General features: G+C 36.0%; 1 protein-coding gene across 6 annotated transcripts in view; it reads left to right on the plus strand.

Annotated features, from left to right (window-relative positions):
• ATAD2B (ATPase family AAA domain containing 2B) overlaps positions 1-25,454 on the plus strand; it is a 187,883-nt gene that overhangs the window by 45,311 nt on the left and 117,118 nt on the right. For 5 of the 6 annotated variants that reach the window (XR_016395309.1, XM_089922466.1, XM_089922468.1 and 2 more), the window contains 7 exons: positions 2,242-2,358; positions 5,335-5,410; positions 13,614-13,712; positions 15,246-15,357; positions 15,762-15,877; positions 17,360-17,534; positions 25,268-25,356. Coding sequence is in view for 5 of the 6 variants with exons in the window: in XM_089922466.1 (XP_089778592.1) it covers positions 2,242-2,358; positions 5,335-5,410; positions 13,614-13,712; positions 15,246-15,357; positions 15,762-15,877; positions 17,360-17,534; positions 25,268-25,356 (784 nt within the window). In the remaining variant the exon portion in view is untranslated. The remainder of the gene's footprint in view (positions 1-2,241; positions 2,359-5,334; positions 5,411-13,613; positions 13,713-15,245; positions 15,358-15,761; positions 15,878-17,359; positions 17,535-25,267; positions 25,357-25,454) is intronic. The other variant, XM_089922467.1, reaches the window with a different exon arrangement.

Raw genomic sequence — 25,454 nt, forward strand, 5'->3', positions numbered from 1 at the left:
TGAACATCTTTGTAGATTTCCCAGAGTAGATTTGCCATGTATAGAATTTCTTCCCATAATAAATAATGCAAGGTTTTTTTCCAAAAAGTAATTTTTTTGAAGGTTTAAGGAAACTTATTTGGGTGCAAGTGATTTATAGTGTTATTTAGTTAAGTAATACTGTATTTGCTGATTTTCTCTATAACTTAATAGTAAACATTTAAGGGCTTCCCTGGTGGCGCAGTGGTTGGGAATCGCCTGCCAATGCAGGGGACACGGGTTCGAGCCCTGGCCTGGGAGGATCCCACATGCCGTGGAGCAACTAAGCCCGTGCGCCACAACTACTGAGGCCTGCGCGTCTGGAGCCCGTGCTCCAGAGTAGCCCCCGCTCACCGCAACTAGAGAAAGCCCACGTGCAGCAACGAAGACCCAACGCAGCCCAAATTAAATTAATTAATTAATTAAAAAAAACGACAGATGTAAAAGAAAATGCCTTTCTTAAAAATATTAGTTCTCTGCTAAATATATCAATATGATCATATTTGAGCTCCTGATTTACCTATGACCTTTCAATCTTTTTTACTACCTTTTTGGTCATACAAAGCAATAATAGGATGACTCAAAACTTTATTACAGCACACTTCATTCAATGCCCAATTAACCACTGAATAAGGTCAATATTCACATACTACTTGATAGTTCAAAAAAAATGCTTAAAAGATAATTACTTATCTTACAGCAAGAGCAATTTTTGTTGGCAGTATAATGATTTGTTAGGCCTATTGACAACAGGTAAACACAGATTAGTCATTTTGGTAGAAAAATTCAGGCAGGGATTGGGAGAGACCATAAAGTAGATTTCTGGGGTATTGGTAATAGTTTATGCCTTGACATGAGTGATCACTTTATGATAATTCACCTAGCTATACATTTAAAAAATAAATTACAGGACTTCCCTGGTGGTGCAGTGGTTAAGAATCCACCAGCCACGGCAGGGACGCAGGTTAGATCTCTGGTCTGGGAAGATCCCACATGCCGTGGAGCAACTGAGCCTGCGCTCTAGAGCCTTCGAGCCACAACTACTGAAGCCAGCATGCCTAGAGCCCGTGTTCTGCAACAGGAGAAGCCACCACAATGAGAAGCCTGTGCACCACAACAAAGAGTAGCCCCTGCTCACCACAACTAGAGAAAGCCTGCACGCAGCAATGAAGACCCAACGCAGCCAAAACTAAATTTTAAAATAAATAAATAAATAAATAAATAAAAGTAAATTATAATGTACATAAATTCTAAAAGTTTATTTTTAAAATGTGGTTTGGGGGACTTCCCTGGCAGTCTAGTGGTTAAGACTCTGTGTTTCCAATGCAGGGGGCATGGGTTCAATCCCTGGTGGGGGAACTAAGATTCCACATGCTGCCCAGCGTGGCCCAAAAATATAAATTAAAAAAAAAAAAAAAAAAAAAGCAGTTTGGCTATAGCTATAATGTGACATCTATTTATAGTTTAAAATAAAAGTCTGGTGAAACTTTATAAGCTTATGGTCCTCAAATGCAATGTACTTTATGATTAACTTTTTAACCACAGGAATTGTCACTATAACACAATCATATTAAGACATTGAAAAAAATGTTAAAACTGTCAGCCATGCCCAGTGAAATAAGAAACTAAAAATGCAAAGGACTTTACAGTTTACTCATGACATCTGAAAGCTTACTCTAAGTTTTTTTAAATGTTTTTTATTATTATTATTATTATTTTGGCTGCGTTGGGTCTTCGTTGCTGCATGCAGGCCCCCTCTAGCTGTGGTGAGCTGGGGCCACTCTTTGTTGCAGTGCGTAGGCCCCTCATTAAGGTGGCTTCTCTTATTGTGGAGCATGGGCTCTGGGCTCTAGGTGTGCGGGCTTCAGTAGTTGTGGTGCGAGGGCTCAGTAGTTGTGGCTCGCAGGCTCTAGAGTACAGGCTTGGTAGTTGTGGCACAGGGGCTTAGTTGCCCTGCGGCATGCGGGATCTCTTCCTGGACCAGGGATTGAACCCGTGTCCCCTCCATTGGCAGGCGGATTCTTAATCACTGTGCCACCAGGGAAGTCCCCATCAGGGTTCATTTTTAATTGTATTGATTTATGCTGTATCATACAATGTTGACATTTTTAAAGCTAACTTGTGCAGAAAGAATAAAATAAAAATATTCAGTTCTAGAGTGGACCAATCCTTGTGGATTAAAACAGTATTTTATTTTGTGTGTGTGTGTGTGTGTGAAACTAGAATCTCAAGAGGAAGATGGAGATATTGAGGTTGAAGAGGCAGAAGGAGAAGAAAATGATAGGCCATATAATTTGAGACAAAGAAAAACAGTGGATCGATACCAAGCACCTCCAATAGGTAAGAGACTCTAAGTAACTTCTTTCCTTTTTGTAGTAGAGTAGCTTATTCTACTCCACCCCTTAAAAAAATCAGTGTTGCTGAATTTAAAAGAATGAAATCTCTTATAGCAGTTCTTTAGGGCAAGTTTCTCTGTGTTCCAAGTGGTTAAGTATTGATAATTCAGCTAAAGTCAGAAAAGGGCAACTTGGCCAGTAACCTATGTTTGTGTTTTGTTTTTGGGTTTTTTTTTTGAGAAGGAAAAAGTTTATCTTTTTTTTTTTGCGGTACGCGGGCCTCTCACTGTCGTGGCCTCTCCCGTTGCGGAGCACAACTCCGGACGCACAGGCTCAGCAGCCATGGCTCACGGGCCCAGCCGCTCTGCAGCATGTGGGATCTTCCCGGACCGGGGCACGAACCTGTGTCCCCTGCATCGGCAGGCAGACTCTCAACCACTGTGCCACCAGGGAAGCCCATATCTTAATGCCCTTAAATCTAATGACAGGTAATCAGTTCCACAGGTACCGTTTTACTGACTTTCTTCCCAGCTGTTGGGAAATTCCATCACTATTGATTTCCTCCAATTCTTAAAAAATTGAAATAAAATTCACATATCATGAAATTCACCATTTTTGCTGGGTTTTGCTGATTTTTAATCTATACAATTTATTGCTTTTTAGTATTCACAAGGGTATGCAGTCATCACCACTATCTAATTCTAGGACATTTTATTACTTCTACACTTCCATCCCCACAGCCCTTAGCAATCACTAATGTATTGATACTTTCTGTCTCGATAGATTTGCCTATATGTGACCTTTTGTGTCTAGCTTCTTTCACTTAGCATAATGTTTTCAAGGAAGAACCTGGATCATTTTATTCAAACTCTTAACGCTCTGAAGCAGTGATTGATTCTCTGGAATTATTAGAGTTACCTTACAAGAAGCTTGCCCAAGTATGTAGACATTTCTCTACTCCAGTTAAGAATCACTGTCAAAGATAGCCCTGTTAATAATGGGGGAGGTATATTGGGACAGAAAAAAGAATATGAGCCATTTTTCTAGTTTTTTTTTTTTTAAAGCGTTATTAAAGAGGTATAATTTATATGTAGTTCGCTGCCATTGCATATATAATATTTCATGTGTACTATTTGGTAAGTTTGAACTATCTGAGGGATATACCTATGAAACTGTCACCGCACTCAAGGTAATGAACATGTTCGTCAACTCCCCCAAATTTTGTTCTGCCTGTTTATAATCTACTCCTAACTTTCTTTTGCCTCCCCACTCCTAACCCTCAGGCAGTGACAGATATCATCTGCTTTCTGTCACCATAGATTAGTTTACATTTTCTTTAATTTTATATACAGTATATACTCTTTTTTTGGTCTCATTTCTTTCACTCAATTATAATAATTGTAAGACTCATCCATGTTGTCGACTTTAACAGTAGTGTTTTTCTTTTTATTGCTGAGTAGCATTCCATTGTATGGGTATATCACAGTTTGTTTATCCATTCGTTTGTTGATGGACATTTGGATTGTTGACATTTCTGGTGTCTGGCTATTATAAATAAAGTTGTTATGAACATATGTTTGCAAGTCTTTGTTTGGACATATATTTTCATTTTTCTTATAAACACCTAGGAGTGGAATGGCTGCGTTTTATGATTATGTGTATGTTTAAGTTTCTAAGAAATTACCAAACTCTTCCAAGGTGATTATACTGCTTACATTCTCACTAAGAGTGTATGAGAGTTTCAGTTGCTCCATATTCTTGCCAACATTTGGTGTGGTTATTTTTCCAAGTTAATTTTAATACATATTTATTATAGTTTTAATTTACATTTCCCTAATTACTAATGATGTTGAGCATATTTTTATGTGCTGATTCGCCAACATTATCTCTGGTGAAGTATTCAAATCTCTTGCCCATGTTTTCAATTAAGCTGTTTGTTTTTTTATTATTGAAGTTTTGAGAGTTCCTTATGTACTTCAGGTATCAGTCCTTATGATTTGTAAATAGTTTCTCAGTCTGTAGCTTTAAAAAAAATTCTCTTAATAGTGTCTTTCAAAGAGAAGAATTTGTAATTTTGATGAATTTCAGTTTATGAAAAAATTTATTATTTTTTTTGCGGTATGTGGGCCTCTCACTGCTGTGGCCTCTCCTGTTGCGGAGCACAGGCTCCAGACGCGCAGGTTCAACGGCCATGGCTCATGGGCTCAGCCGTTCCGTGGCATGTGGGATTCTCCTGGACCGGGGCACGAACCCGCGTCCCCTGCATCGGCAGGCGGACTCTCAACCACTGCGCCACCAGGGAAGCCCGAAAAAATTTATTTTTTATAAATTTATTTATTTATTTATTTTTGGCTGCTTTGGGTCTTCGTTGCTGTGCACAGGCTTTCTCTAGTTAGCTGCGGAGAGTGGGGGCTACTCTTCTTTGCGGTGTGTGGGCTTCTCATTGCGGTGGCTTCTCTTGTTGCAGAGCACGGGCTCTAGGTACCTGGGCTTCAGTAGTTGTGGCACATGGGCTCAGTAGTTGTGGCTCACGGGCTGTAGAGTGAAGGCTCAGTAGTTGTGGCACACAGGCTTAGTTGCTCCAAGCCATGTGGGATCTTCCCAGACCAGGGATTGAACCCGTGTTCCCTGCATTGGCAGGCGAGTTCTTAACCACTGTGCCACCAGGGAAGTTGCTCTCAAAAATTTTTTAATGGGTTGTGCTTTGGTGACGTGTCAAAGAAATCTTTGTTTAACCCAAAGTCACAAAGATTTAGCTTAGCATTCTTTTTTAGAATGTTTATTTGAAACTTACAGTATTTGCCACAAAGTTTTAATTTTTGTTGTGCTTCTTCTAGGCAGCATTTAGAACTTGAAGACATATGACTGGCTTCTGTTCAGAAAGTTAACAGAACTAATTTCTTCTTCTTTAATACATCAGTTTATCAATTTATTATCAGTTATTTCTATGTTGTCTTTTTTTTTTCTTTTTTTCTTTCAGTACCAGCTCATCAAAAAAAGAGGGAAAATACGCTCTTTGATATTCACAGATCTCCAGCAAGAAGGAGTCATATCAGGTATGTTTTGTTCGTTTTTTTTTTCTTTTCCGTACGCGGGCCTCTCACTGTTGTGGCCTCTCCCGTTGCGGAGCACAGGCTCCGGACGCACAGGCTCAGCGGCCATGGCTCATGGGCCCAGCCGCTTCGTGGCATGTGAGATCTTCCCAGACTGGGGCACGAACCCGTGTCCCCTGCATCGGCAGGCGGACTCTCAACCACTGCGCCACCAGGGAAGCCCTGTTTTGTTAGTTTTTGAAAGGAGGAAATATTTCCATCTATCATTTAGATACCTCCTTTAAGTAATACATAGTATAATGCCTTACAATTAGAATATAGGTATTAATGGTGTTAATGACAATGCCAATGAAGAAGTAAATAGCATCTTTCTTTAGTGACTAATAGTTTTTACCCTATATGTGACTATTATCTTCCTGTTCCAGTTTGCCCAAAGTGGTTTTTGTTTTAACAATTATGTTCCCTAAAGCTATACAGCTCTCTGGTCTCTTAGTAGAGTTGAATCTAAGAGACTCACATTGCTTTCATTGGGTGTATTAATTCAATTAGTCTTTGCTACTTTTAGTTTCCTTTTGCCCTTTCTTTTAGGTATACAAAGGAGGCTTTTTGATTTTGAAATATTATTTTGTCTATTATGTTTTCTGAAAAGGTAATATATTATTCCCCATGGCTCAAAAATAAAATTAAAAAAATAAACATGAAAAGTTTTTTTCTAGCCTCAGTAGCCTCTCACTATCCCATGGATACATTTTTATTGGTTTGTATATCCTTAAAGAATATGTTCATATATATGTATGTATATATGTGCTAATACATATATTGATTGTCACCCCTTCTTTTTACACAAAATATACTGTGCACATTGTCCACACCTTGTATTTTTCACTTGATTTATTTTAACTGTCTTTTTTTTTTAACTGTCTTTTTATTTTAGTGAAATTTCACATTTATGTTTATAGTTGTATAACATTACTATGTATAATATAGATATACTGTAATTTTTAAATTAGTTTTTTATTGAGAGTCAGGTTGCTTTCAGTCTTTTGCTATTATAAAATACAATATAATGAATACCCTTGCATAATCATCATTTTACGTGTGTGCAAGTATATTTGTAGGATAATTTCATAGAAGTGGAATCTCTGAGTTAAAGGGAATATGAAATTGTAATTTTTTTTTTTTGTGGTACGCGGGCCTCTCACTGTTGTGACCTCTCCCGTTGCGGAGCACAGGCTCCAGATGCTCAGGCTCAGTGGCCATGGCTCACGGGCCGAGCCGCTCCGCGGCATGTGGGATCTTCCTGGACCAGGGCACGAACCCGAATCCTCTGCATTGGCAGGCAGACTCTCAACCACTGCGCCACCAGGGAAGCCCTGAAATTGTAATTTTGATGACCTTCAATGGTATTGAAACAGTTTGCAGTCCACCCAGCAATGTATCAAAGTGCCAATTTTTCCATATTTCTGCTGGCAAAACGTATTTTCAAACTTTTGGATTTTTGCCAGTCTGAGAATTGAAAATGAAATCTTGGTTTAATTTTATATCTCTTATGAGAGTAATTTTTCATATGTTTAAAAGACATTTACTTTTTTCTGAAATGTCTGTTTATAAAGTTTGCCTATTTTTTAATAGGTTCTTGCTCTCTTTTTTTTTTGTTTAATAACTATTGCTAATTTTACAAAAATTTATGACCATGTGAAGGTTCTTGCTTTTTAATCTATTTTTAGTAGTTCTTTCTTTATATAGCAGAGAGATCAGTCGTTTGTCACAAATTGCCAGTCTTTTTCCTCAGGTCAGAGTTTGTCTTTTAACTTTTCCTTTGGTTGTCTTTACCAGAAAATTTTTTTTTTTATGTCATCAAATTTATCAGCCTACTAAGACTTTTAGATTTTGAATCATAGTTAGAAAAGCCTTCCCAAATCCAGAGTTTTAAGGAAGTTCACCTTTGTTTATTTTTATTTTATTTTTTTCCCATTTAGTATACTGATTTTTTTAAATTTAATTTTTATTGGAATATAGTTGATTTACAATGTTGTATTAGTTTCAGGTGTACAGCAAAGTGAATCAGTTATGCATATTATAACCTTTGTTTATTTTTAATGTTTCATTTTTTACTTTTTAATTTTGATCCATTTGAATTTTATCCTTGTGTGAGATTTGTAGTATGGATCCAACTTTTTTCCCAGGTGGAAAATGAGTTGTCCCAACCTCATTTATTCAATAAGTCTGTAATTTCTCCATTGATACCAGTTGCCACATTTATTATCAAATTATATATAATGTATAAATATTATATTACATAAAAGATGCCCCTGTCCTTTTTTTTCCCCCATTATTCCATTCTTCATTCTTATATTTATTCTCAGGTGGTTATTTCTATATGTGAGAACAGTTAATTTCTGTATATTAATTTTGTACCCCACTTCTTTATTGGGAATGCCTCTAGCATGTCCCCATTAAGACTGATGATTAAGAAATATATTTTGTGGTAATGGTATTATATCTTTGAGGGTTGGTGGTTGTTAATAATCTTGCCATTGGGGCTAATAGGATTTTTGGGGTTTTTTGGTTGTTTTTTTGGGCCACACTGTGCTGCTTGTGGGATTTTATTATAGTTCCCGACCAGGTTTGAACCCAGGCCCTCCGCAGTGAAAGTGTGGAGTCCTAGCCACTGGACCGCCAGGGAATTCCTAGGGTTTGTGTTCCGATTAAGGATTTTGTACCTCAACCAGCTTTTGAGCCATTTTTACTTCAGTGTTGAATCTTAGCTTCTGATGATCTTTTTTCTGTACTTAATTTTTCCTATCAAAGTAATACATAGACTTGGTTCAAATAGCTAGTAGACTAGGTTTAATAAAAGTATTATTCCCCAACCCACTTTTCCTCACCTTCAATCTTATTGTCATTTAGCAATCAATTTAAACATTTCTGCTTTTGGTTATTTTGATAACTATTTCCATATACTATATAAATGACATTCTATTTCTTGTCTTTTGATTTCTTCCTCAGCCTTATACAGTTGTAACACTAACCTCAGTTCTTCTTTGGTCACAGGAAATTTGAATCATTATACTTGAATCTCCATTTTTGTTTCATTAACTATAGACAGTATCTTTTGACTCCTCACTTTTAAGATTAGGACCTTAATATCCACTCTCTCCACTTCACTCCTTCTACATTTTTATATTGCCAAGACTGATAACACTTACAGTTTGTTCTGGGACAGTTATTAAGCCTCACTTGATTTATTTCTAGGTTAATTCTAAGAGTTGAAAACCAATGAATAGTTTTTACATTTCTATGAGTAATGACAGTGTTTTTCATCATAGAGCTATGTAGAGTGCTAGAGTTAAATATCCTCTGTGGATTTTTTTTTTTTTTTTTTTTTTTGCGGTATGCGGGCCTCTCACTGTTGTGGCCTCTCCCGTTGCGGAGCACAGGCTCTGGACGCGCGGGCTCAGTGGCCATGGCTCACGGGCCTAGCCGCTCCACGGCATGTGGGATCTTCCCGGACCGGGGCACGAACCCGTTGTCCCCTGCATCAGCAGGTGGACTCTCAACCACTGTGCCACCAGGGAAGCCCTCCTCTGTGGATTTTATTACTACCTCTGGCCACTCAATGGGAAATGCTCCTGTAATTAAGCTTATTCTTTCATTCAACAAATCTATGTTGTATATCTTCTGTACGCACCAAATATCATTCAAGGCATTGGATATTCAGAAGTTAAAAATGTAAAAATCCCTGTTCTCTCGGAGCTTACATTCTACTAGAGGGAGATAAACTAATGGATACATAAACATAGTGTGTCAGATCGTGACAAATGCTTGGAAAAAGATAGTGGGGTGAAGGGGAACATAGAGTTTAAAGGGATAGGAATGGGGGCGATTGTATCACCTTCTGCACAGCCTACATATTCCTTCAGGGACAGGAATGTGTGGGGCTTCTTGAAGTGATTCATGTAAATGGAGAAAAAGGACCCAGTGAGATCTCCTGATAGTCTCAGTAAAGGTGATGATTTCAAGAGTTCTCCTTTTTAAAAAATAAATAAATAATTTATTTATTTAGCTGCGCTGGATGTTAATTGAGGCATGTGGGATCTTCAGTTGCAGCATGTGGGATCGTAGTTGCGGCATGTAGGATCTAGTTCCCTGACCAGAATTCCGGCCCTCTGCATTGGGAATTCGGAGTCTTAACCAGTGGACCACCAGGGAAGTCCCAAGAATTCTCCTTTTTAACATTCAAGTAGTCTCAAGTTTTCCTAGCTTCTGAACATACCAAAGCATTCATATTTTTTTTGTCAGATGACATCTCTCCTAATGTCATCTTTCTGTTCCACTTTGGGGGGATACTTTTTTAGACCTGCAGCAAAGTGAATGCTGTAGGACTTAAGATTGCTTTCATGGTTTGGATCCACCACTTACTGGATCTGATGTCTTTCTCCTTTTTGCTTTACTGTATCATTTTGCAGGAATATAATCTCAAGTAATTTACTCAGAAAGAATGTGTGGAAGTCAACTTTGCATCTTTGAAAATGTCTTTTATTTTCATAGTTCCCAGTAGTTTTGTGAGTTAAGAGAATTGTAGATCCAAATAGGTTTCCTCTAAACCTTTAAAGTTCTTGCTTCACCGCACTCCATGACATATTGTTGCTGTTGAGAATTCAGTCTGGTTTAATATCTTGTTTCTTTGTAGATGCACATAAATAAATATATATATATATATGTGTGTATATATATATTTTTGTTTGTTCAGTTTTTTGAGCCTCTTGCTCTAGGCCCTATTGGTTTGGAGATTTTTTTTTTTCAACTCTGGGATATTTTCTTGTATTATTTTTTGTTAGGTTTCTTCTCTTCATTTTTTTCCTCTTCTGCTTAATAACTACTGTTATGTTAGTCCAACATTGGTCCTCTGTGGCACTTGCCTTTTCTCTCATTTTTCTTTGTCGTTTTTGCGCTCCCCTTTTTTTTCCTGAGAGATTTTATTCTTTTTATCTTCCATCCTTGCAATTCTATTTAGGCAAACATTAAAAAAAATTTTTTTTTGCGGTACACGGGCCTCTCACTGTTGTGGCCTCTCCCGTTGTGGAGCACAGGCTCCGGACGCACAGGCTCAGCGGCCATGGCTCACAGGCCCAGCCGCTCCGCGGCATGCAGGATCTTCCCGGACTGGGGCACGAACCCGTGTCCCCTGCATTGGCAGGCGGACTCTCAACGACTGCGCCACCAGGGAAGCCCTCACTTAGCTTTTTTAAAAAAAAAGCTTTATTAAGATCCACATCATATAATTCAGCTTTTTTTTTTTTTTGGTATATTCACAGATAACTGGAACTGTTGCCACAGACAATTTTAAATACTGTTTCATCTGCTTAGCAAGAAACCTGTTCTCTTTAACTCTAACCTTCCTACAACTACCCCTATGCTCTAAGTCCTAAGCAACCAGTAATCTGCTTTCTTTCCTCATAGGTTTGCCTATTCTGGGCATTTTGTAAAAATGAGAATATAATATGTGGTCTTTGTGACTGGCTTCTTTCAGTTTACATGTTTTCTAGGTTCATACATGTTGAAGCATTTATCAGTACTTCCTTCCTTTTTATTGTCAAATGATGTTCCAAGGTAGGACTATGTAACATTTTGTCCATCTACTCATTGGTTGATAGTCATTTGAGTTGTTTCCAGCTTTTGGCTATTATGAATAACGGTGCTATAAAAATTCATGTACAAGTTTTTATGTGGATATATGTGTTTTTTTTTTTTTTTTGGCCATGCTGTGTGGCTTGTGGGATCTTAGTTCCCCAACCAGAGATCGAACCTGCCTGCATCCTTGGCAGTGAAAGCATGGAGTCTTAACCACTCTACTGCCAGGGAATTCCCGGATATATTTTTGTATTTCTCTTGACAATATACCTCAGGGTAGAATTATTGGGTCATGTGATTACTTTATGCTTAATCATTTAAGAACTGCTTGAATGTTTTCCAAAGTGACTACACCATTTGACATTCTCTCCAGCAGTGTATGGGACTTCCAGTTTTTCACACCCTCCCCAGCGCTTAATATTGTCTGACTTTTTGATTCTAGCTGTCCTAACGAGTATGAAATGTATCTCATTGTGGTTTTTGAATAGCACTTCCCTGATTACTAATGATATTAGCCATCTTTTCATGTGCTTATTAGCCATTTTAAAAGTTTCCTTTGAGAACTGTCTCTTTGTGTCCAGTGCCTATGTAAAAATTGTGTTGTGTTTTTTTTTTTTTTTTTTTTTTGTGGTACGCGGGCCTCTCACTGTCATGGCCTCTCCTGCTGCGGAGCACAGGCTCCAGACGCACAGGCTCAGCAGCCATGGCTCACGGGCCCAGCCGCTTCGCGGCATGTGGGACCCTCCCAGACTGGGGCACAAACACGTGTCCCCTGCATCGGCAGGTGGACTCCCAACCACTGCGCCCCCAGGGAAGCCCTGTGTTGTCTTTTTATCATTGACTTGTAAGAGCTCTTTATATATTCTAGATTCAAATTCCTTATCAGATATATGATTTGCAAATATTGTATCCTATTTTGTGAGTTGTTACTTTCTTGATGGTATTCTTTGAAGCACAAAAGACTTTAATTTTGATGAGGTTCAGTTTATCATTTTTGTTGTTCATTTTTCATGTCATATCTAAGAATCCATCACCATATCTACCGTCATGAAGATTTACTTCTGTGTTTTTTCCTAAGAGTTTATAGTTTTAGCTCTGTGTTTAGGTCTTTGATCCATTTTGACTTACTTTTGTATATGGTGTGGCCCCTTCCCTTTTAAGGTCCACTCAGCTTTTTGTGGTATTGTTATACATGTTACGTTTATACATTTTACAAACCTAGCAATACATTATTAAAGTTACTTATATAATTCTCTGTTATTTAAAAAAGTTGAGAGAAGAAAGTCAATCAAGTGCATGCTTAGAGCTTTTGGGTAGTAACCTTTTATTTTATTATTCTGGTTCTCTTCATTTGTTCTTGCGCATTTGAGTTATCATCTGGAATCATTTCTTTAGCCCAATACTTACACTGTTGCTTCTGCCTACCTCATTTGTGCTATTTTCAGATATATTACATTTTTATATATTAGGCTTACCACACACACACACACACACACACATATAGACATACACACACACACACACACACACAGGATAAATAAGAAACTTGGAAACAGGCATTTTCCTGATGGAGAGAAAGAAGTAGGAAAGAGGTTATATATCAGAATTGCAAAGATTGAGTAGGTAGTTATTGCAACAGTCTTCCTGAAGTTTTGGGAGACCTTAAAAACTGATGCAGGATGAAATGAAGGGACTTCTATTAATCAGGAGAAGGAATATTAGACAGGTTAAAGATCTTAATGAGAGTTGGGGAAAATCTGGCTTTGCTATTGTGGTTGGTGGGAATTGCAGTAAAATAGGGATGCACAGGCTGTGGACCATCCTTGAAAGCCAGTTTGAGTTTGAAGTAAATTAATTTACAATGATTCCATTTTGTATGATTTCCATAGATATCATAGAGATGTCATCAAGTATATTAATAATGAAGCATTTATTAAGTGTTATTTTTCCTCGAGGATGATTTTAGCTTGATACATTATCTACTCATTCCATAGTAGTTCTGATTGTAAGCTATTTCTTTGCTTATTTCATCAAAAATACTTTATACATTTTATAAGAAATTCAAACAGGATATAAGTTTTTTTTTTTTTTTCAGGATATAAGTCTTAAGTGGAAAGCGGAAACACTTGTCTCTCTGTAAACCAATATATTATTTTCTTTAGTGTCTGGACTGTTTTCTGATTATTTGGGAAAGGGGAAATAAGAAGAGAAAAAGATAAACTTTCTTTTCTAATAAGAGTTCGATGTTATTTATCAATCAGTGATAGACATTGCCTAAATTTGGATGCAAACTCAATTTGTTGCTTGATGCCTTTATGAACTACCCTATTTAAAAAATTATAGCCTCCTTCTCCTCCTCCTCCTGTTTTTCTTTTTTATCTGTAGAACTTACCATGTTTTTACTTCATCAGATGTAAATTGCATGAGTATAGGGATCTTAATAAATATTTGCCAAATGAATGAGTGACTGTGTATATTTTCTACTGAGCTAATAGTAGATATGATGCTCAGAATGTGTTTTTAAAAGCCCTTTGCTGCTGTAATGATTTTAAGGATTTTACTCTTTAAATAGGAGAAAGAAGCATGCCATTCATAGTAGTGACACAACTTCTTCTGATGAAGAACGCTTTGAAAGAAGGAAATCAAAGAGCATGGCAAGAGCAAGAAATAGGTTAGTAAAGTTTTACTTGTTATTTCCATGATAGAAAAAAGGAATAACAGTTTAAACTTTTTGAATGTGATTCTTACCTGTACTAGCATTTTGCTAACAGTGATACTTAACACATATTTTAGTCTAGAGTAATATACCAACTTGGTATTTACTTAGTAATTTTTAGAGTAGAAATCTAACCTTGGGAAACTTCCCATAAATTACTTGCTTTGTAAGTACTCAATAAAATAGTGTGTGGGAAGGTAAAGAAAGAGCCAGTGGAAGAGGCCAACCTCTTGGACAGTCTTTTTCAGTACCTCTCCTCTAATCCAAATCCACTTAATGAGGTTGATTTTAGATGCTTATAATGATTATAGCACTCAAGAGTAAGTAGAGTTATTTCAGGAGCCCTTGGGTTTTGTTGGAAAACTTGTTTTAGCTCTGGTGATCTTTGCTTAACTAGAGTAAATGACTCATTGCTACATGGCTCACTAAAATCTTGAGAATTTTCAGTGGGTGAGAGAATCAGTATTTTGTCTAGTAAGTTACTAAAGCATCAAATTATAATTTATTCTTTAAAATTTAAGTTAATTTTCTAGCTTATATTTATAATACTAAAGGTACATTTTATTTAGAAATTTTACATTTAGGAAAGCATTTCTATAATTTGGCATTATACATCTATTGTAGAAATACCAAGTTTTCAGTTAGCTGGTCTTGGAAACAAGTTTGGGTTGGTGTAGATTGTATGCTAAAAAGAGTTCCACATGTGGATGATGGAAAGAAAATGTAAGAGAAAAATCTAAGTTTAAATAAAAGAATTTAATGCCTCTTTAATCTGAACTATTCTGTTACCTGCTTTGGAAATAGATTTTTAAAGTAAGTTAGGATTCAGAAATGTCAGTGAAAGTACATTCATTGTAGAAGCTATACTTTTTTTAGGCTATTTATGTCATCTTTTGGTGTTTATGCAAAGGAAGTAGATTATATTTTCTTAGGGGTAATTACATTAATATCATATAGGATTTTAAGTAGCTAAAAATGTATTTTAAGGTAGTTACACAAACGATAATGCTTAATTTTCAAAATAGGGTCTAAAATTGGTTTCCCTTGAATAAAACGGAGGCAAATTTATTTCTTCAATCATGTAAACTGAGTAGACATACCCACATAATATCTGAGGATAAATTTAAATGTTATAATAAAGCTTGAGTTCATTTAATGCCATATATTATAGTATTTATAGTAGGTCTTTTTATTTTATGCTTATATAATGTGGAATATCAGGTTTGTTAAGTTTTCTAATTTAGACTAGATTGGGCTTTTTGGACAAAGATTCATGATCTTATTTGCTTTCTCTAGTGAATAAATTTATTTCTGTCCTGTTGAAAAGAATTTAGGAAAAGTAGTTTAAAAATATGAAATCTCTTGTCATTTTCTGGGTTATGAGAAAAGGGAGGAAGATGAAAATGTGTCAACAAAGATTTAAACTTGCTTATGACATTAAGAATATGAAACTTTAATGCTATCTACTTGAATGTTTATGAATTTCAGATGTTTGCCTATGAACTTAAGAGCAGAAGATTTAGCTAGTGGTATTCTCCGAGAACGTGTCAAAGTGGGTGCAAGCTTGGCTGATGTTGATCCAATGAACATTGATAAATCAGTAAGTTTTGTAAATGTTTTTCTATAAATAGTTTTTTTTTTTAAAGGTCATTACTTGTTTCTAACACAACACACAATAAAAGTAGAAGATCACCATTGTTAGTGGGGTTTTTTTTTTGTTGTTGTTCTTTTGTCGCGCGGCATGCGAGATCTTAGTTCCCCAACCGGGATTGAACCTGTGCCCCCTGCAGTGGAAGCACAGAGTCCTAACCACTGGACCTGCAGGGAATTCCCCAAAGTATAGTTTTTTGAACTCTGTTTAACTTTATATATGAACTTTATGTTTAAACTTCAGTTCCTGCTGAAGGCATATATTTTGGAATCATAAGATTATCTCATAAATTAAAAAGAAATCTATAAACGGTTAAAATTATTTTGTAATAAACTTTTCCACTTCTTTCCAAGGTGCGATTTGATAGCATAGGTGGATTGAGCCATCATATTCATGCACTAAAGGAAATGGTAGTATTCCCGCTTTTATATCCAGAAATTTTTGAAAAATTTAAAATTCAGCCTCCAAGGTGAGTAATGTCCTAGATGTTTATTATTTTTATTACTGTTAATTTATCAAATTTCAATTAGTAGGTGATTATAAATCTAAATATTATTTATAAATATTTCATATGTATTTATTTGATGTGTTCTAGCAATGAGAATTACGAATGAAATTTTATTATTTAGGGCTCAAAAGCTGTGGTACTAAGTGTGTTCTTGAAGTTTATATTTCAGCATTTAAGAGTCAGACACAGGATGAGATTCTTTACACAGGCCTTGAATTTACAAGTGGATTGCCTAAGTGGATTTTCCTTAATTTGGTCTCCTAATAGCATTCAGTTTCATACGGTATACTGGCTAGTCTTTGAAAGCACAGTTTCAGCGAAGTGTTGCTTTGACTCATTGATGTGGTATTTTTGAAATGGTAAGCTTGATAGTTTATTTTTATGATCAGATTAATTGTGTTTGATCATGAGGTGGTTAGCTAGTTAACTATTAGGAAAGGCTGAGAAATTATGTCAAAGGAAATTGGGCAGAATAAAATACTTTGAAGATGTGCATACAGACTTAAACTGTGAAATATCCCTTTTTATTTCTAATTTATTATTCATGTGTTTCTAATTTATTATTCATGTGTTTAAGGATGCAGAAAATCTTGTTAAAGAGTCATCTTCTATTTGAGTGGGTTAAGAGTTGGCCTGTAATTCTGCAGTGGCTTTTAGAAATCATAGTAGCAATTTATTTACTTCTTATATGATATAACTTGAATTTTAAAAATAATTGTTATTTTTTTCAAAGCCATTAAAGTAGTATAGCCTTGGGAGAAACTTTAAAAAATGGAGTTATAAACAAAAAGTATTATAAGCAGAAAGTAATCCTACTCCTTAGGGATGAACAGCTTTCTTTTATATATGTATGCATATATTAAGGTTATATTTTGCCTGTATTATGCACATTTAAACATTTAATATAAATGAGATTATTCAATAATACCCTTATGTAACTTTATTTTTCACTTTACAATGTATTATAGGCACCTTTCCATATCCATAAATAATGTGTGTATTATTCTTTTTGACATCATACTAGTGTTTAAATTACAGATGTAGTGGTGTATTTATCTGTCCCTTGTTAGTAGATAGCAGTTAGGTTTTTAAAAAATCTATCTTTATCACTTTCTTTTGATTATTTCTACATGATATAATCTAAAATGTGAAATTTCTGGGTCATAGGGAAAGTACCTTTAAAATTTTGATGTAGCTTCCCAAATTATTCTCTACTCTGATTGAACTATTTCTTGTGTACCAAAGCTTGGTTCTTTGAGAACATCCTTGAGGACTTTCAACAAAGTGAAACTTTTGTCTGTATATTACAAAAAGCTATATCAGTGTCTAATAATAATAAAATATACATCAGTACAAAATTATATGGGAGGTGCATGCTTTTGTATTGGTTATTAGTGCTGGTGGTAACATTTATCTACTTTTATTGATTCTTTATTCCTCTAGGGGCTGTTTGTTTTATGGCCCTCCTGGCACAGGTAAAACCTTGGTTGCCAGAGCGTTAGCTAATGAGTGCAGTCAAGGAGACAAAAAGGTGGCTTTTTTTATGCGAAAAGGAGCAGACTGTCTAAGTAAGTGGGTTGGCGAATCTGAGCGGCAACTTAGGCTTCTTTTTGATCAGGTAAGTGAAGTCAGGTAATATGAGAATATCTTCTTTAGAATACTTAACACGTTTGGTCTATAAATACAAACTGTTCATGACGAGTCGTATTTTCCAATCAATTCCAGTCAATTTCCAGTGTTAAATTTAGGATCAGTAATCTGAACTTGTATGCCTTAGAGGTATTTAATATCAATTTCACTAGTACTAATTTAAGATGATTCACAAAATATTTACTGAGGTGGCTACTAGCATATAATACCATGTTAAGTGCTTTTGAGAACCCTGGATATAACATATATATCACTAGATTATAATCTAACTGAGGGAGTAGAACAAGCATAAAAAGTTAAATATCTGTGCAAGAAATCTCAGGAAGCAGTATATTCTTTATTTTCATAAGTTGTAAATATGGTATTAGAAGAACTCAGTATTAAGTGAATGCTTTTAAAAGGCAGAATAAGGCAAGTGAATAATATCATGTAGGCTGTCTTTACTATTTATATATAACAGTAACTTTAAAAATATCATTTCCTAATACTTACAAAAATTAGTCCTGATATAAATTTACTTTTAATTGTTTGAGCTACTGAAGGAAGTCATTCATACTTGGTAATGCAACTTATATTTTGTTATGTCTAAGGAAATTCACATGACTTTTAAAAAAATGCTTTCAGCAAGCATTTGTTGAAGACCCATTACTGAGTTGATGTGTATCAAAGTCCTTTGTAATTGGTAAAGCACTTCAAATATTTTGAGTTAAATTAGTATTAAAAACTACTGTGTTCTAGGTAATGGGGGCTCTAGAAAGAGGAATAAAATAAAATTCCTAGCCTCAAGGTGCTCAATGTCCATTGGGAAGTCAAACATATGCAGTCTTCATGTTTAAAGAGAATTTAATAATAATTGGAAAATAATATAAAATAACATTGGTGGATTAGGGAAGAGTTAGCTTGGGAATGCTGGCAAATTGTCCATGACTTAATTTTAAATTTTTGACAGACTTATTCCTTTTGCCTCTTCCTACTGGAGTAGGAATGTCTCTTGGTTTCATTCAAAACCATAGCATTAATCTGCTTTTTAAATCTATATTTACTTTGTTTCATAGATTTCTGTGTGGGTAAGAGTATTTGAAATGTGTGCTTTCTTTTTAAAAAAACTGCTCATAGTCATTTTTGTCTTTTTAAATGTGAAGAGTCTACATTCCTAAATTAAGTATATGATCTATTCACTAAATGAGATGAAGGAGGTACAGTCGGCCTTCCATATCTGCTGGTTCCACATCCACAGATTCAGGCAACAATTTCGTCTCCAGTTGGTTGAATCCACAGATGTGGAATCCATGGATATGTAGGGCTGACTGTGCTACGCTATTTTATATAGGGGACTTGAGCATCCTCGTATTTTGGTATCTGCAGGGAGTCCTGGAACCAGTCTACCATGGATACTGAGGGATGACTGTACAATATATTGGCTAAGAGTTTGGCCTTTGGTGTCAGAAAAGTGTTAGTTTATCTTTAGCTCTACTGTTAAGTATGTAACTTTAAGTAAATGAAAGCATCTGATCCTTATTTGCATCCTCTATAAAATGGGGGAAATAATACCTATCTAACTGGACTACTGTGAGTTTTTACCGAAAGGAAGTGTATACAGTTGACCCTTGAACAATACAGGGGTTAGGGGCACCAACCTCTGCGCATTTGAAAATCCGTGTATAACTTTTGACTCCCCGCAAACTTAACTACTAATAGCCTACTGTTGATAGGAAGCCTTACCAATAACATAAACAGCACGCATGTTTTGTATTGTGTATTATATACTGTATTCTTACAATAAAGTAAGCTAGAGAGAAGAAAATGTTATTAAGAAAATCATAAAAGATTTGCAGTACTGTACTGTATTTATCACAACCAAAATTTTATGTTGCCTGAATACAAGATGGATTCTCTCTCAACCTCCATCAATATTGTCTTATATGATACAAAACACTGTAGATGTTATATATATTACTAACACTAGACATCAAGAATGAAAAGATAATATGAAAAAGAAATTCATATTTGTTACAGGTATAATGATTCATGCATTGATAACAAAGAAGCAGCAGTATGATTGTTTCATGGTAGCCTAGCCTATACACTAGAGAATGAATTGTTATAAAATTTTTATGGCATACACAAATTACAGTCATATTCATAATACAGTAATGGAAACATTGTTATATTAGGAAAAAAACTCTTAACTGTGATGATTGGCTGATATGCAGCTTCTCCAATTATGAGAGAGGGGCATGCTGTATAGTAATATAGTTCTTTGAAAGCAAAGGTGTAAAACTGTAAGAAAATGAACACATTATTAATTTTTTATTAAATATCACTCACCTTATACCTATGTAAGGATATGCTGGCCGTTTCAGTACAAGTCTTGCACACGATAGTCTACACAATGAATACTTTAAGTGGTAATTGTGACAAAAATGTCTCATACAGTTCTTGCTGTACAGTTATTAGATTTTCACATGAAGACACTGGCACACATACATAATAGAAAGTTTATTAACTGTACAGAATGATGATTATTTACTATTCATTAAATGGAAGTGGATTATCATAAAGGTCTTCATCTTTGTCATCTTCATGTTGAGCCGGCTGAGGCGGAGAAGGAAGAGGAGGGGTTGGACTTGCTGTCGCAGGGGTGGCAGAGGTGCAAGAGGTGGAGGAGATGCAAGGCACGGCAGGAGAGACAGGCACACTTGGTGTAACTTTATGAAAATACATCATAATTTCTGCTTGACGTTTTTGCTTTTTCATTTCTCTAAAAATGTTTCTGTATGGGACCAATTCTTCTTCCACCGTTTGCTCTAGTCTCAGTGCCCGTGTCATAGACAGGTCCATGTGGTAAAAGCAGTCAAAAGCAGTTTTGAGTAATCGGAACATTTCTGCCAGATTGTCTAAAGTCAGTTTGTTTTCTGGCACTGCTTCTTCTACATCTTCTTTCTCATTGCCTGACACTAGTTCGGAAGCACTCATATCGATCTTCTGGATATTTCGTCTTCTGTCAGTGCCTCTGGTGTTATGTCTGTTAGCTCTTGAGTTTCTCCAAGATTCATATCTTGAGGCCCTTCATGCCCCACCTTTTTTTTGGCCATATCTACAATCTCTTTTGTGATTTACTTAATTGGCTCTGTCATAAATCCTGTGAAGTCACCCACAGCATCGGGACACAGTTTTCTCCAGCAGGAATTTATTGTTTTGGGCTTGGTGACTTTCATGGCTTTTTCTAACAATAATGGAGAGAAATGGTGTAACCCTTCCAGACATTCATGATGTTCTCTCTATTGGGGCTCTCTTCCATAGTGTTGACAATCCTTTCCATAGTATCCTGTCTATAATGAGGCTTAAAAGTCCTTATGAACCCCTGATCTAGAGGCTGAATTAGAGTTGTTATGTTTGGGGACAAGTAGACCACTTCAGCATCTTTGGTATTGAACTCATCGAGTTCTGGGTGGCCAGGGGCATTGTCCAATATCAAAAGAACCTTAAAAGTGGGTCTCTTACTGGAAAGGTGCTTCCTCACTTCAGGGATGAAGCATAGATGGAACCAACCCAGAAAAAGATTTCTCATTGTCCAGGCTTGCTTGTACAACCAAAAGATTGGCAGCTGGTGTTTATCTTTTCCCTTCAAGACTCAGGGAGTTAGCAGCTTTATAGATAAAGGCAGTCCTGATCGTAAACCCGACTGCATTTGCCCAAAACAGTAGAGTTAGCTTATCCCTTCCAGCCTTAAATCCTGGTGCTCATTTCTCTTCTTTACTAATAAATGTGAATAGGGCACTATTGTCTGCATTAAAAACCTGTTCAGGCAGATACCCTTTCTCATCAATGGTTTTCTTAATTGTGTCTGGGAACTTGTTTGCTACCTCTTGGTCAGCAGACGGTGCTTCTGTTACCTTGACATTTTTTTTTTTTTTAATTTTTAAAAAAATGTTTATTTTTTTTCAAAGAAAAATAGCAATAGCCAACTGGAAACCTACTTATTCTTCAACTCCAATTTTGTTTTCTTTAAATTTAGAAGTGACTTACTGATTTACTATTTTAAACAAACCCCAGCACTTCCCTGGTGGTCCAGTGGTAAAGAATCTGCCTTACAGTTCAGGGGACACGGGTTTGATCCCTGGTCAGGGAACTAAGATTCCACATGCCGTGGCCACTAAGCCCCTGCCAGAGCTCGTGTGCCTCAGCTAGAGAGCCTGCGTGCCGCAAACTACAGAACCCACACGCTTTGGAACCTGCACGCCACAACTACAGAGCCCATGAGCCCTGGAGCCTATGTGCCACAGCTAGAGAGAGAAAAACCCGCATGCCGCAACTATAGAGAAGTCCATGTGCTGCAATGAAGAGCCCCCGTGCCGCAACAAAAGGTCCCACATGCCTCAGCGAAGATCCCGCGTGCCACAACTAAGACCCGGACGCAGCCAAAAATAAAATAAATAAATAATAAATGTTTAAAAACAAACAAACCCTCCCTTTCCCCTTTACATGTTTACCATCTACTTATGCTGAATCCTTCCAAGGAGATTGCTCCAGCATATATCTCCAGGTCCTTGCTTTGCTTATTTTACCAAAAAATGCAAAACACAGTTCCATCCTGCATCTGAAGGGCTCCAATCATCAAAAGTAGGGAAAAAAACCACTTTGGAATAGCCAGTTAACTTGAATAAAAAAAAATCCACACGAATGCCTTTTGGTTGGGGCAGGAATTCACTCCTATGTTCCCAGTAATATGATCCAGCTCCATAAATCCTTGTAATTCATCCTCCCTAGCCTATGCACATACCTCTATCTAAAATTATTTGCTGGCATTAATTTCTACAGGTTTAGATTTTTCATCTTCCTTTTGCTTTAAGTTTTCATAGAATGACCTTGCTTTTTCTTGAATTATATTAGAGTCTACAGGAATACTTTTCTTATATCCTGCATCCACATAAAAGCTGCATTTTCAATATGAGATAAAAAGGTATTTTGCAAAAAGTTCAAGGTTTCATGCCTGTTGGTGTAGCTGCAACAAGAGCTTCAGGGATTTCCTTTTCTTCTTTTTTTTAAAATACCCCTTACACTGGATTCATTTATCTTGAAATGGCTGCAACTGCAGCTGCAGACCTAAATCTACGATACATATCAAGCAATTCAACTTTTTCTTGTGATGTCATGCCTTTTCTTTGCTTCTTGGGGGCACTTCCAGCATCAACAGTGGCACTCTGTATAGGTCCCATGGTGTTATTTAAAGTTTACCGTATTGCAGTAAACACAAAGGAAAATATGCAACATCACTTTAGGTAAAAAGAGATCACTTTTTACTGTGATATGTAATTTACTGGAGAGAGGAACTGCTCACGAGGAGAAGATTAGCATCACATGGCATTTTAAGCCGATACTTGCAACACTTGAGTTCAGCGCAATAGCAACAGGAGATGGCTATGAAATTATTACAGTAGTACGGTATGTACCACAGTTAATTTTATGCAGTTATGATTTAATACTGCATCTTTGTTTACATTTCTTTCGACTGTAAATGGAGCAGGTACAGTGTTTATTCATGTAAGTTTTGATAAATTTTAACTTTTTATGATAGATTTGTGTATATTTTATGGTAGTAAATGATAAGATAGACTAGTATCTACGTATATTTTATACACCCATGACATACTGTGTTCTTAATTTCTTCACTATTTCTAGGCTACCCAGTTCATCTGTGAGTTTTTTCAAATTGACATAAATCTCCCCCAAAATATTTTCAGTATATTTATTGAAAAAAATCCACGTATACAAAGGTCAGCTGTAAAGTGCTTATCACAATAACTGGTGTTAAATACACTGTACTTCCTTTTTGCAATTGTGTGAGGCCATAGTTCTAAAAAAGAGCTGTGCTTCATGTATGTAAAAGTGATGATTAAATCTTTACTCTTCTTCTCTTATTACATAATTCTAGCCTTATAAAGTTTTTTTTTCAAAAGGGGCAAAGTTTTGTGGTTGAATTGTCTTTCATTTAAAGTTATTAGAGGGACTTCCCTGGTGGTGCAGTGGCTAAGAATCCACCTGCCAATGCAGGGGACATGGGTTGGAGCCGTGGTCCGGGAAGATCCCACATGCCACGGAGCAGCTGAGCCCGTGAGCCACGACTCCTGAGCCCGTGTGCCACAACTGCTGAGCCTGTGTGCCACAACTACTGAGCCCATGTGCCGCAACTACTGAAGCCTGCTTGCCTAGAGCCCATGCTCTGTCCACAACAAGAGAAGCCACCACAGTGAGAAGCCCATGCACCATAATGAAGAATAGCCCCCGCTCGCCACAACTAGAGAAAGCCTGTGCGCAGCAACAAAGACCCAATGCAGCCAAAAATAAATAAATAAATTAAAAAAATAAAATTATTAGAGAACACTGGAAGTTTAATGAACATCGTTATCAGTAAGGGAGAAATGAAAAATTGTATCCATTCTTTAATAAGCTGACCTTCCTGTGAACTAAGATTTAGCTTTAAGTAATTTTGAAATGAAAATAAACTCTATTAATTTGAGTTAATTATATAACAGTTTTCATTTGTAATTAAAATTTATTTACCTTAAATCAAGTTCCTACATAGATCTGTGATTTATTGAGAAAAATGACACTGTGAAAGTACCAGAAGAAAACTCAGGAGAATTTTGTTTCTAATCTCAGAGTAGGGAAAGTCTAACTATGGAAGAAAAGAATCCACTATATAAAATCTTTTTTTTACATTCTGCGTGGCAACAATATGGTAAGCAAAACCAAAAGATGATACCCTTTGAAGAAAAATATTTTCATTTCATTTCATAGAGAGAGTCTAATTTTTAAGTAAATATAGCTCCTAGAAATCAGTAAGCAGAAGACCAATGATCCAATAGAAAAATTGGCAAAGGATATGAACAGAACTTGTGTAGAAAAAGCAATATTAATGGCTCTTTTAAGATATGAAAAATGCTCATCTTCCTTGATAATAGAAATAAAAATTAGAATGAAAATGAGGTAACATCCTTTATCTTAAAACGTTAGTCAAGAACAAGAAGTTTGATAATAAATTGTTGGTGAGCAGTCTTAAATATTTCTGGTGAGAAGTGTAAATTGATACATCAATGGAAGGTAATTTGCAAGTATCTAAATTAGGAATGACACATGCGTTTTGAACCATAAGTTCCACTTTTATAATTTTTTATATTGATATGTTTATATTCATGTGAAATGTTAAATGTACACAGATGTTTGTTCAAGCATTATTGATAATAGGAAAAGATTGAAAACAGCTTAAATGTCCATGAGTAGGGGACTCGTTTAATTACGGCACATCCATATAGTGTGGCATTTTGTAGCTGTTAAAAAAGTATGAAGCAGATCTTTATGTACTTACATGTAAGCTAATTAAAATATATCAATAACATAAAATAGGCTGTGTTATACAATAAAAGCAATATGTATAGTGTGTTTAAAAATACATGTTTGTTTATGTGTATAAATGACATGTATGGAAGAATAAACAAACTGAAAACAGTAGTTGTCCACTGGGTGGAGACCTTGTGGTTAGAGTCTAGGGTGATAAGGAGCTTTCCTTTTTCCTGTATAATCTTTCTTACCTGCTGCATGTTGTACCATTTGCTTATATTACCTATTAAGAAAATACAGTAATTAAATTAAAAATGAAAGCTAATACAATAAATAATGTTTGTTTTCTTTTTATACTAGGCATATTTGATGAGACCTTCTATAATATTTTTTGATGAAATAGATGGATTAGCTCCAGTTCGCTCTAGCAGGCAAGATCAGATCCACAGGTAATTTTTCCTAATCTGATTATGTTGAATTCTTTTCATTTGTTGACATAGTATTTAGATTTAGCCCTTGGATAAGTGCTATGAGGCTTATAAGATGT

This window comes from Delphinapterus leucas, chromosome 13, assembly GCF_059928025.1.
Source record: "Delphinapterus leucas isolate spDelLeu-1000000601 "Yukka" chromosome 13, BTC_Dleu_Yukka2, whole genome shotgun sequence".
Classification (NCBI taxonomy): Eukaryota; Metazoa; Chordata; class Mammalia; order Artiodactyla; family Monodontidae; genus Delphinapterus; species Delphinapterus leucas.